Genomic DNA, 14,080 nt, shown 5'->3' on the forward strand with positions numbered 1-14,080 from the left:
ATAACCCTGACCCCCTTTACAACAACAATCAGTCAAATGAGCCACTTAATGGGCTCCGTCCCATTCTGGATTCTGCTGGCTTTGTGAAAGAGTGTCAAAGTGGGGGCCAATCTTATTTCTTTGGGGATGATGTTCCACAGGGAGGAAGCTACCATAGAAAATGCCTTTCCATTTGGTCCCACTAGATGTATATATCCTTAGGAGAGGGGACCCAACAGCATTGCCTACTTTGGTGGATTGGGTAGATGTGACTTTGGAAAAGTCAGTCCTTCAAATAATCTGGTTCCAAGCCATATATTTGTAGTATTAAGCTGAATGGTAAAGTTCAGACTGACAGGTTCACAGCTGCTACATTTGCAGGCTTGTTTTAAATCAACTTTCCTTTTAAAAATCCAAGAGCTAGATGTGTTTGGGGGTGTGTGTGAAAGGGAGAAGAAAATTATCAAATTAGAATTGTGGCCCAATAAAATCTAATTTTTACAACTGAAACTAAGCAACATGATACACATTCAGATAAGCAAATGGGAGTAAAAAAACTCATTAAATAGTACTATGTTTTCTGTCCATGTTTTAGAAGGCAAGTGTTAGTAAGATTATTATGCTATTGTACTAATTCCTGCTTTACATATTGCAAACTGGCTGTTTGAAAAAAGAAGTGGGAAATTGTTGCTCACAAAACTTACTTTCAACAATTGCACCGTATTTCAAATGGCAAATGATACTTTCTAGAAATACAGAAGTTCTGAACCTTTGGCAAATGGCTATTCAACACAGCTGCTTACTCTTTATTGCAATAAAATGCCTCAATTGCAGCTGGTGTTGATGAGGCCATCTGGAAGTTCCATTGACAGCACAAATAAATAAAATGTAGTTGTTAAGAAGTTTTATTTATTCTTTTACTGTTCCCCAAAGAGATTTAACTAAACTGTGCTTTTAATTTAAAAGCATCTGGAGCTATTTATCACAAACAATTTAACAAAGCTGCTAGCTGCTATGCAAAAAATACAAATTAAAATTAACTACAAATGGTTGCAGAACTCAGTGCATACAAAGTTCAGCCAAGAGATAGGGCTGTATCTTTGTAAAGCCTTTCTTCTTTTTTTGATGTGTAGAGCTCAGGTATAAGAACAGGGGTCTTCAAACTTGGCCCTTTTATGACTTGTGGACTTCAACTCCCAGAATTCCTCAGCCAGGCATGCTGGGGACACCGGATATCAGCAAAGGGTTAGGGAATAGGAATACAGTTTATTCAAGTATGTAATATTACAATTTGGAATAAACATAAGCCTGGATCCTGATACTAGGTATCCATGATCTAACCTTATAGTTTGGTTTACTTAAAAATGACTTTAATCCTTCCATTATTCAACTAGAAAAATGTGCATTGGAGTGTACTTCTGTAGAACTCCACACAAACTTGTTAAAAATGTTAACCATTAAATAATCTAATGTATGCCTACTGTTAATTCCAGTGCAGCTCAGTTTCAGTGATGTATGATTGGCTGGTGCTAGTAGCATTACCTTGAACTGACTGGAGAGCTGATAACTCCTTAGACAGAATGTAGTAATTCAAGTAAACATGATTAACAATAAGCACCATTCTAGGAAATGAAGCATATCTGGTTTCTTGCGATTAACATAAGATGCATTACATAGTAGGCTTCCTAAATGTTGAAAGGTTGGCTAAGAAAATATTCAGTTTGACTTGAAAATGTAAAGTTTTTATTTTAAGGCCAAAAAAATACATTCAAGTTTATGATTCTTAAAGTTGATATTACATTATTTATTACAACAAGCTTCAGTAAAACATTTCCAGAAGTGAAGATTTAATTAGCATTTTATTTATGGGTTTCACCACAAGCATAATTTAGAACAAGACTAAGGACATTTTAAATCACATATATTTCTACAAGTGCAATGTTGACAATTTTGCTATTTCACATTTTCAATGTATCCATTTAACAATTCAAATTATATAGAAAAAATTATTCCATTCACAAAAAGTGAGCAATTCCAACAATTTTGTTTTATAGAAAAAGTGGTAGTACATTGTGCAAAATTCCAACTATAATTATAATCTTACCAATTTAATTTAATATCCTATATACTTCCATGAATCATATATGAAATAGCCAATTCCAATACACTATACAAAGCAGGAACCGTAAGCAGGAAACATAATAAAACAAGCCATTTTTCAGATTAACTTCCAGCTGTATAAAATAGAATTTTAAAAAATTATATTCTTGGCCATAATATAATGGTATATTTCCTATGTAAGATATTGTCAACAAGTATGGCTATAAACCCAGCTTGCCAAAGAAATATCCAGAAAAGTATTCTTTCCTCTGAACATTAAATTTATAGGTGGGAGGAAAGTCTTTTACATTGCCAGAAGCAGGAGAAATGTTGGCTTGCCAAGTATGGCCTTAAAATATATAAAGCCTGTCTAGAAGTAGAGTTAGGGAATTGACATTTGGAAGCTTACGTTCATACATGGTGACATTTACCAGTAAATCGTGATACAAAAGAAAGAATAAGTAGTCTTAGATTCAGCTTATGAAAAAGCTAAAATACTGATTATCAAGACTAGTTTTCAGTTAAAATATTCAACAATTGCTACAAGTATTCTACATTTCAAACCAAGGCAAAAATCATTTTTACACTTAAGAAAAAGCATTAGTTTAACATTATTTGAATTTTCAATTCTTATTTCCTTATTAATGACATATACAAAATGTAGGAAATGACAGACCCAGAAACCGTTTCACCATGCACATATTCTTTAGCTGCCAGTGTGCATACATTACAATATTGCTATCTTTCAATATGTTTACACACTGCACTTTGAATCAGGTAAGTTTTATAACAAAAGAGAGCAGCAGGTCAATTTTCTATTACCTTTTAATTATATATTTTATCGCAGGGAAGAAGCTATGTTAATCTCTCCATAGGCATTTTCTCATTATACTAGAATAGTCTTGAAGCATCTTCAAATAGTAGCAGCCTAGATTCACTGTATTTTCAACTCCACCTCATTCCAGTAGTGTGCAAAGCAAATCCTGAATCCTATCCTAGAGAAGTCTAACTATGAAAAGAAGGACAGTTTGCATTGAAGACACATTTCAAAGAACATGGAGATTTCTATGAGCTGTTTGTCATCATTTTACCAGATATATCCTCAGTTTGAAAGAGGGGATCAATCTGCAAGCCAGCAATGTTTGATTTTATTTTAATTCTTAATGAAAATATGAATTTTATAAAGTATTGTTCTGACATACATTAGTGTTAAACTTTGGGACCTATAAAAATTATTTTATTCTTTGGATATCTAAATTATTATATCCAGAAATCATGATTGCCACTGCTTATAATGGCATCCCACTGAGAAGCAAATTTTGGTCCAAACTTTTAAGTAAAATGAAAGATTGAAAAATGTTTGTGGTTTTCAACCAAAGCCCAAAATATGATTATTTACTAAAATAAGTGTAGTTATCTGAACTTTTAAAGCTCATATTTAATCTTCATATCCATACACTTGGCAATTTGATTTATATTACAGTATTTCAAACATATAGCTTTCTTGCTATACATACACACTATATTTTAAATACTAGGTTTAATTTTAAGTAAGCTTTCTGAAGTCTACCAGTTTTATTTAGTAGCTTAGAATCCTTAATATGATAACCAATGCATATGAAAAGTAGGAATAAATAACTGTTCTTTCCTTGTTACAAAATATATTACTGATTCTTCAATTCTCATAAGAAAGATGATTTTGGAAAGTATTGCTATAAGCAATTTCTAAAAAGAAATCACCACAACTTAAGTGTATACAATGAAGTTCTTGAATTGTACCATTTGGATTTTTTTAAAAAAAGCCCCGTTAACTTTTTTAATTTCATTTTTCATTTCAAAGTGGACAAAACAAGTGATAGCAGTTACAGAAGTTAACCAAGTTCTTTCCACTTTACTTTTAAAGCAGATAGGTAATTGCGGCTATATTTTGCTTGTTCCTGATTAAATCCCTTTCCAAAATAGTTACTTTTGACAGTGAACTGTGTCAAAATAATGCTGTTAAAATTGTTAAGAAAGCACCACATTCTTTTGAGATGTTACAGTCTCCTGAAATCCATTAAAATGCCTCATTTGAATTTACCTGAAAGGGGAAAAAAGGATCATTAATCAAATATTTTTTGTTAAGAGGATAAATATAATACTTAAGATATCTTCTGGGGAAATAATTAACTGAAACTAAATCACCTATCAAATCCTAACAGTGCCAACCTGGGGCATGGATTATATTATCTAACCTATAGAAGCATGAAATTGCATTGTAGAAAACATATGCAATGGCAATTGTTTTACTAAGTAACAACATCACTAAAGGATTTTGAAGTGCTCCTCTAATTGCCTTTTTCCCCATTTCAGTGTAACAAGTTCTCTGCCTACTGGAATAGGAAAAGAGGAAAAAGAGTATTCATATATAAAGCAGTAACTATATAATACAAAGATAATACAAAACAGAATTACTGTGGGTTTTTTAGAAGGTAGCCTTAATGTTGTTCATGCAAGGAAATCTAAAGTAGGATTTCAAAGTGTACTTCACATTATGTTTAGGCCTAATAAAAATGCAAGCTATACTTAAATATATAAAGTTAAGTGCTTGAAGTGATTTGTTTTACAGCCTGCATGCGCACGCACACACACACACACACAGTGCAACTCTATAAAGCACCATTCGCTCAAAAATGGTTTACAGTTTCATAAAACACCATTTCATGTGACTTAAAAGCAAAAAATAAAATAAAAATAAACTAGAATATGATAGAGCTGGAAGAGACCTTGGAGGTCTTCTAGTGCAGCCCCTTGCTCAAGGAGGAGAACCTATACTATCTCAAACAAGTGACTGTCTAGTCTCTTCTTAAAAATCTCCAGTGATAGGAGTGCCCATGATTTCTGGAGGCAAGCTGGTTGATTGTCCTCACTGTCAGAAAGTTAATTCCAGGTTGCTTCTCTCTTTGATCAGTTTCCAACCATTTTTTCTTGTCCTTTCCTCTGGTGATCTGGTGAACAACGTGACCCCCTCTTCCTTGTGGCAGCCCCTCTATATCTATCCAGAAAATATGTCTAAATATATCTGTCCAGAGAACATGTTTACTGAAGAACATTACACCTATTCTATATATACAGTGCTTAAATGTTTGAGAATTCTTTTGAATTTTCAATATTTCTGCAGAAATATGACAAAAAATATAACCTTTCTCCACAGAAATCCTAAAATTTGATAGAAAGAACCCAAAACAAATGAATCAAATACACTGTACTTGGTCATTGATTTATTGGGGGAAACGATCCAGGTCATATTTATGCAGAAATACTGAAATTCAAAGGGATTCACAAACTTTTGAGCACCACTGTATTTACATATATGGATTGTAAAGGGCATATGTAGCAGCAGTACTCATAAAACATTTCTTTTTCTACATTCAAATTTTCTGTTGAAAATATAATTCAGTTGCAGTCTTACATTACTATACGAAGATATGGTCTCAATAGAACTTTCCTGAAACTAAAAAGCCTAGTTCTGAGTAAGAGTTTCCAGAAATCTCCATCTTGAATTTTAGGCCACCTTGAATATTATGATAAAAAAGTGTAAACTAATAATGTAGTTATATGGAGAAACTGACTCCTGCTGTTAAGTTGCTATAGAATCATACAGGAGCTTCCAGAGAAGCAGTTGTAAGATTCTTATTGTGAGATTTGGGGGATGCAATATTTGAGGAGGGCGAGCATTATACAGCAAGCTCAAATTATTTGTAAATTGTAAATAATTAAAAGAACAAATTACCTATTGTTTAAGCTTATTAAAGAATGAAAATAAAATTCTCTTTTATATATAACAATCCATTTGTACAGAGCTGGGGGAAAAAGTTCATTACTTCTGGTAAATAACACCTGAATAAATGCTTCTTGAAATTCCTCTGCCAATAGTATCTATATTATCTGTCCATGTACAAGATTAACTTATATTTTCTGTACATGTTTTAAACTATGACGCGATACTTCATTCTGCTAAGCATAATTTTCAATTGTGACCAAATCAATTTAGCTATTCACATTTCTTAACAGTTGAAAAAGAAAAGGAAATCTGACAAAATATTAACTATTGTTTTTTCAAACAGAAAAAAATATGAAACTTATTATTTTTACATTAAAATAAGCATTGTTTTAGGATACTAATTTTGCCTTAAGTGATGAGTATTGTGGCATCTAAAGGAAATTAATTTGACAGGGATAACAATCAATTTCAGATGTAAGATCTTACAGTAAATCTTCTAATCTAGAAAAAAATTAAAAAATTACTCATAAAAGCACAAATTCTGATTTTTTTTTGCAGTTATGTGGTTTTTTCCAGTAGTTATAAAACCTCAAAAAAGAAATAATTAGAATGTGTACCTATCATAACCTATAGAAAATCAAGATGTATTCAAGGCACTCCTCCCTACTTTTTAAAATGGATTTGAAATAGTAGAAAAAATTAATAGCAGATGTTTAAATATTTTCTATAGGAACTTTTAAAATAGACTATTAAATTAAAATTATTAAGAGCTAGTGTCATTAAATATTTCTTCATATACACCAATACTAAACACTTTTTTTCAAATTGAAAGTATTTAAATCACCTAGTAGTGATTATCTTGTGGAAAACAAGACATTTCAAAATATAAACTAACCTGAGATATACTTTGCTCCGATTAACATTAACAGGCTACTCATTATAAAAAAGCCCAAAGGCAGACTACAGAAGATACTAGTTTCACCTGATGTCATCCAGAAGAAAGGTTCCAGTCAAACAAATCAAGAGAGAGAGATACGTGTAAATTGCACTATTTAAGAATTACATGAAGAAAATTAAAAGAGATAAGAAATTCTGCAAAATGCTACAGATAGTTCAGCATATAGTAATAATTAGAAATAGGACAACGCTGAGGCTTAAATATATTTCAGTCTTGCATCCAGTGTCAATATTTAAGATTATTTAGACAGAAACAATTTGCTACTAATAAAGTAGGTAGTACAGAATTTCAAATAAAGCTGATATTAAGCATTACGAATAATGCAAGAAGAATGAACGCGCTACGGAAGATGGAAGAGTGAATTCATGTGTGTCTGATTATACACAATCTCACACTTATCTTTGTTTTTAAAAAATATTGACTGTGTATGAAGTACATGTAATGTGGGCACTGCATATCTCTTATCCAATCATGCATTGTGCCTGCTCCATCATACACTTTATACTATCAGCAAGTGAAATATACATGTACCAACTGTCTCCAGACTTGAAAGCATAAAATTGCTATTGTTAACTATAAATGAGCAAGTACAGTACTAAAACCATTTATGACAGTCATATCTAGAAAGCTCTATAGATTGCAAAGCTGCAGTGTTATATCATTTACCAAGGACCAAAGTTCACTGAATTCATTGCCATTCATTTCACAGCAGCTGTGTATAGTATTCTGCAGCAAGCAGCACAATACTTTCAAGTAGCAACAAGCATTTAAACTGCCCTCAAGAAACAGCACTGCATCTAATTAAAAGGTTCTCAAGTTTTTACATATTAATTCTCTTCAGACTAATTTTATATCAATTGTAAATAAGGCTTGTCTCCTTTTACATCTTTCTCATCCGACTTATAGTAATGCTTGCTGAATTTAAAAAAGAACTTATTTTTTTCATAAACAGAACATTTTAAAGCTAAAATAAATTTTGTTTGAAATAAAAAAATATATAATTGCATTTCTTGTGCTCTTCATACAGAATATGTGATATTATTCCCAATTTTTTTCCTGCCTGGGTTGCATTTCCAGTGTTTGACTAAGCACAAGATTGTTATGGCAAAATTGCTAAGATAAGTATTAATTGTATTGTATTTTACTGGTTATCATATAATGTTTATGTAAAATTGCCAAGACAATTACTATTGGCTGCTATTAATATCACCATTATAAAAAAGGATTTTATTGACATTATATAATCGTATGCAAAGGAGGAACTCCTGTAGTTTCTTGAAACCAGTGAAGCTTTAGTTTTGGCCCAGTCAATAAGTCAACTAGATAATAATTAGGACTTACAAAACTAAACATTGTATATCATTGTCCTTTACTAACCTGCCCATATCTTTCCAACAACACAGAAACTACTGCTTTGTATAAGGAAAAATATTGTTATATTTTTTTCCCTATTGTTGGAGTTTCTAACTTACATTGCTCAACCCTACTGTTAAAAAACAAGAAATCCCCCCCCCCATTTTCTTTCTGCAGTTATTAGGACTTTTAAAAAAAAGTGTGTCAAATAATCTATTGCCATATCTGAAATCTTTGGTCTCACTGATTCATCCTCCTCCTGGCTGGAGGAATTAACATCTTACAGTTATTTCTCATTTTTTAATTACAGTGAATTCACTACTTTAAATTTTCTTATTGTACTTAATTATACTAAAAAATCTTAATCAAATCAACAGGCCTACAGTTTAAGCACGCTTAGAAGGACAATAATCCAAATGAATTTATTAGAATATATTTCTAAATAGAAATACTTAGGTTCTCACTGAAAGTCATAAACCAGCACTGATTAATTAAACCAAATATATTTCATGTGATTGCACTTTAATAAAAATGTACAGTTGCAAGAAAAAGTATGTGAACCCTTTGGGATTACGTGGAGTTTTGTATGAATTGGCCATAAAATGCGCTCTAAACGTCATGTAAGTCACAACAATAGAAAAACACAGTCTGCTTAAAATAATACTACACAAACATTAGCTGTTGTCATGTTTTAATTAAACATAAGATGGAAACATTCACAGTGCAGGGTGGAAAAAGTATGTGAACCTTTGGACTTAATAACTGGTTGACCCTCCTTTGGCAGCAATAACCTCAACCAAACGTTTCCTGTAGTTGCAGATCAGACCTGCACAACGATCTGGAGTAATTTTGGACCACTCCTCTTCACAAAACTGTTTCAGTGTAGCAATATTCTTGGGATGTCTGGTGTGAATCGCTCTCTTAAGGTCATGCCACAGCATTTCAATCGGGTTGAGGTCAGGACTCTGACTGGGCCACTCCAGAAGGCGTATTCTGTTCTGTTGAAGCCATTGTTTTGTTGAATTACTTGTATGCTTTGGGTCATTGTCCTGTTGCATCACACATCCTCTGCGGAGCTTCAGTTGGCGGACAGATGGTTGTACGTTTTCCTGCAAAATGTCCTGATAAACTCGAATTCATTTTCCCATCAATGACAACAATCCGTCCAGGCCCTGAGGCAGCAAAGCAGCCCCAAACCATGATGCTCCCTCCGCCATGTTTCAAAGTGGGGATGAGGTTTTAATGTTGATGTGCTGTGCCTTTTTTTCTCCACACATAGTGTTGTGTTTTTCCCAAATAACTCAATTTTGGTTTCATCTGTCCACAGTATATTTTGCCAGTAGTGCTGTGGAACATCCAGGTGCTCTTTTGCAAACTTCAAACGTGCTGCAATATTTTTTTTTGGACAGCAATGGCTTCCTCCGTGGTGTCCTCCCATGTACTCCATTCTTGTTTAATGTTTTCCTTATTGTAGATGTGTCAACAAAAATGTTAGCATGTGCCAGAGATTTCTGTAGGTCTTTAGCTGACACTCTAGGATTCTTCTTTACCTCATTAAGCATTATGCGCTGTGCTCTTGCAGTCATTTTTACAGGACGACCACGCGTAGGGAGAGTAGCAACAGTGCTAAACTTTCTCCATTTGTAGACAGTCTGTCTTACCGTGGACACATGAACATCAAGGCTTTTGGAGATACTTTTGTAACCCTTTCCAGCTTCATGCAACTCAACAATTCTTGATCGTAGGTCTTCTGACAGCTCTTTTCTGCGAGGCATTGTTCACATCAGACAGTGCTTCTTGAGACCAGTAAACCCAAAACAGGTGTGTGTTTTTAAAGGGCAGGACAGCTGTCAGCAACACATCCAATATCATCACACTGGAGTTAAGGTTGGCTCACTCTTGGCTCCAATTAGCTCTTGGAGAAGTCATTAGGCTAGGGGTTCACATACTTTTTCCACCCTGCACTGTGAATGTTTACATGTTATGTTCAATTAAAACATGACAACAGCTAATGTTTGTGTAGTATTATTTTAAGCAGACTGTGTTTTTCTATTGTTGTGACTTACATGACGTTTAGAGCGCATTTTATGGCCAATTCATGCAAAACTCCACGTAATCCCAAAGGGTTCACATACTTTTTCTTGCAACTGTACCTATCAAGGCAAATAAATTTTGTTACCTCATTTTTTTTCTATTTTTAGTACTACAGTTGTCAATGATGAAGGATTGAATATTTATTTAGCTAGTTCATGTAGTACATAAAACAATTTACATTCAGAAGTAATCTTTTATGGATTAATATAAAAATAAATAAATGCTTTATTTTCATGTGAAAATGAAGCCTTATACAATCTGTATTTCAGTAGTTTGAAACAAAACTGAAATAGCTTTTTACTATATCTTTTGTCTGGAGGCACTTTCAAAACTTCAAAAATTGCTTAGGAATACAATTTTTAAGCATTCTTAAGCAAAATTGACATGCAATTGTCTTAAACGCTTGATGTAATTTATAAAGGGTTTCAACTGTTTCTGTTTACTGCTTAGATTGCATTTTTTTTCAGGCCAATCACTGTGATTGACTTTGAGAACACTAAGGCCAGGATAAATTAAATTCATGTGATTATATGAATTTATATACTTAATATGATTAATTCCTGTATTTACATAAGCTGTTTTTGTAACTTTAAAATTAAATTAAATCTTAAAACTTGGTGGCAGGATTTGAGTATATTGCTAGCTGTACTCAAGACTTTAGACATTTTCATACAACTCAGTAAAAGTTGTAAATGCCAGTAGAAATGTATTCCTCAAATAATTTGAGAGTATATTTCTATCTTACTACTATCTGGTTGTGCATCTCAACATAAATTATTGAAAAATAAGTGGATACATTGTTCCATATTTTTAGTTTCTAGGACACTTACTAAAACATGGTTGGATTATAACTACTACCACTATCAATAGAAAAATCTATTTTTTCTATTTGCTACAATCTATTGTGTATGGAAAAGCAATTTGACTTTTACAAATAATGCATGAATGATGACTCACTGTTTCCTTGAGGTTCTGATGTCTCCCACCCCATTGATTTCTTAACAGCTTTCTTCCATCTGGTATAACGATATTCACTTTCTGAAATCATAAAGAACATTTTTATCAAAAATTCAAACAATTATTGTTATTTAACATACAAGCACCTACTGTGTAATACATGGAAAAGTCTGATAAAATGCATAGGAATTTCATTAACTGTTAGAAAACCTCAAAATTTAAAAAAAAACAAGGAAAGTTTGAGATAGTGGTGAATAAGGAAAGTATCAACCTCCCTCCCCCAATATAATTTTCCTAAGAAAGTTCACCATTCAGAGGTAGCACAACTGTGCTGACAGAATAAACTATGCTAATCTTATATCATTATGAATAGACTAGATTTGCATAGGCTGAGCGAGCTTAGATAGCAGAGATCAGATCTTAAAACTCCTTCTTACCCTCTGGATTGATCTGTGGCTCAAAACGTTCACATGTTACTGCTGTAAAGTCATCAGGATGTAAGCTCCAGACTCCCACCCCTTCTGCAGCTCCAGCTGCCATTGCTGCTCCAAGTGCTGTGGTTTCAGGCATGGATGGCTTTACTAATAAGACAGAAATCAAGGTAGCATTTTTATGTAGTCCTTGATAGAACAAAATGTATGTAGACAAAATGTGAGCATTTTAAGTATTAACACAAGTATCTTTTTTTTCACTTTTATACCTTACTTTATTTTACTTTTCATTCAACTGACTTGAGAAATATTAGTAGCTAGTGAATTAAGGACAAATGCTTTATACAAAGATGGATTCTTTAATGAAAAAGGATTCCGTCGATTAATCAGCTGGAATACAGGGAACTAATAACCAATGCAAACACATACTTTATCTTAATTGCTATCACAAAGAATCATCACCCTATATATTCATTAATGAGCCCTAGATTATTCCTTTAAACAAGCAATTAAAAAACAGTATTCTTTGACAAAAACAAACAAACAAAAAACCTATTTACATAGTCAAAGGCAATATTTTTTCAAATTTCAACTGCCAAATGTGGTTAATTACATCCACCATGTATTTTATCCATTAAATACTGCTTTTGTATTTAATTAACATCTGACATCTTGACCGGTGTTCTTGCAGGTAGATCTGTGTGTTTGTATAGGAATTATTAAACGTTTCATTTAGTTAATATTAAGTCCATATCTTGTCTTTCCTCAAAAGTTTAAATTGATGCAAAAGAGATTTGCCTACCATTTTATTTTCATAGCCCAAACTATCTAATGGGTTGGTAAGGATATGCTGCCCATTTAATTTTGCAATTTGGTAAATACTGGAACTTGGGTTTCTTAAATCATATTTCAGCTCCTTCACCAATATATGTATCCTTTCCTCCCTCCCATAAATGTATTGCTCAAATGCTCTTTCTTAAATTTTTATCCTTAGAAGGTTTTCTAGAACTCAGCAGTAAACTTCCTTACCCTTTAATCCCATTGCAGCATTTTTAAAGGAAGGTGCTAGCAGAGAATTGCCTTTCCATGACAACACTGTCAGTGACAGGAAGAGCAATATAAATCTTCCTTAAATAAACAAGACAAGATGATGTTGTCAATATTTTTATCCCGATAGAAGAAATTATGATTTAATTATTCCTAAAAGAGGGTTCCTTTTATATGTAGTTACTAAATAACTATTTAACTGAATAACAGGTACTCAAAATAAAGCAGGAAGACTAAACTGACAAAAAGAAACAAAAAATATGAACTGCAGGTTCCTTAGATGACTACAAAATAAAAAGGATCTAAAAGGCCTACACTAGCAAGGCTGAAAATCTTGGTATATATATATAATTCCAGAAATATATTTTAATGTAAGTAAATTGAAATATTTTTTTTCAAAAGTCATAGTGAGCCTTATATATAGCAATTCAAAATAAAATGCAAGGAGACTTTTATCTTACCTACTGGAATACAAAGAATATCAGCCTGGAGTTGCATAAGGATCTTGTTGTTGGTCATTCCTCCATCAACTTGTAACTGACTAAGTGGTATCCCACAGTCTTTATTCATTGCATCCAATATCTAAAACAAACAATTCCTATTATTTTTCCAATAAAAACTAAAATGTTTTATAGATTACATATCAAAAATAATTAGTTGAAACATTTGGCTTTATGGCATTATAAAAAATCAGTAAGAGCAAACAAAACAAAAAGTAGAAGAAAATTTTAGTTGAAAATTTTTACATTTTGAACTAATATCTCAGAAGGTGAAATAAGCTACAGTTGCAACACATTTAGACATGGCTGCCTATAGAAATAAAAACAACAATATTATAAAAATTAAACTCAAAAATCCTAATAATACAGTACTCATAATCTATACCTCCCGTGTTTGAAAGCAGACAGCTTCTAATGCAGCAAAGGCAATATGGTTTTTATTTGTAAACTGAGTAAGGCCACAGATAATTCTGCAAAAGAAGACAAACGATACTAGTTGGAAATAATAATAGTATTAAAATACAATATACTGTCTCACTGTGATCATGCAAGTAACTGCCTGAAAAAATATATTGGCAATATCTGCAGAATCCAACTGAGAATCAATAGTATGGCATTACATATGCGTAAGGATGGATCTAAACCAATCACACTAATGGTATGAAATGTTAAAATTGGACATACTCCTCTCCCATGTTTGGGCATTTAATTCTTGTTCATATTTGCCACTTTTTCTGAGATAATTTGTACTGTGGCCTTGCCAAGGAAAGTGATATTTGGGAAGAGAATGCAATAAATCATAGTTAGGTTATCACCCTTAATTCAGACAAAACATTCACTCTTTAAAATTAATTTTGCCCTATTGTTTGTATGATTTTGGTATAGCTGCAGTTAAACA

At 32.6% G+C, this 14,080-nt stretch overlaps 1 protein-coding gene across 2 annotated transcripts in view; it reads right to left on the reverse strand.

Annotated features, from left to right (window-relative positions):
* Nucleotides 1-910: 910 nt before the first annotated feature.
* GK (glycerol kinase) overlaps nucleotides 911-14,080 on the reverse strand; it is a 47,729-nt gene continuing 34,559 nt past the window's right edge. Inside the window, exons 15-20 of one of the 2 annotated variants that reach the window (XM_083362229.1) lie at nucleotides 13,568-13,652; nucleotides 13,144-13,264; nucleotides 11,642-11,785; nucleotides 11,205-11,285; nucleotides 6,738-6,824; nucleotides 911-4,159 (exon numbers count right to left, since the gene is read on the reverse strand). In XM_083362229.1, coding sequence (XP_083218355.1) covers nucleotides 4,146-4,159; nucleotides 6,738-6,824; nucleotides 11,205-11,285; nucleotides 11,642-11,785; nucleotides 13,144-13,264; nucleotides 13,568-13,652 — 532 coding nt within the window. In that variant the 3' untranslated portion in view covers nucleotides 911-4,145. The remainder of the gene's footprint in view (nucleotides 4,160-6,737; nucleotides 6,825-11,204; nucleotides 11,286-11,641; nucleotides 11,786-13,143; nucleotides 13,265-13,567; nucleotides 13,653-14,080) is intronic. The other variant, XM_083362230.1, reaches the window with a different exon arrangement.

This window comes from Vipera ursinii (assembly GCF_947247035.1).
Source record: "Vipera ursinii genome assembly, chromosome: 4".
Taxonomy (NCBI): Eukaryota; Metazoa; Chordata; class Lepidosauria; order Squamata; family Viperidae; genus Vipera; species Vipera ursinii.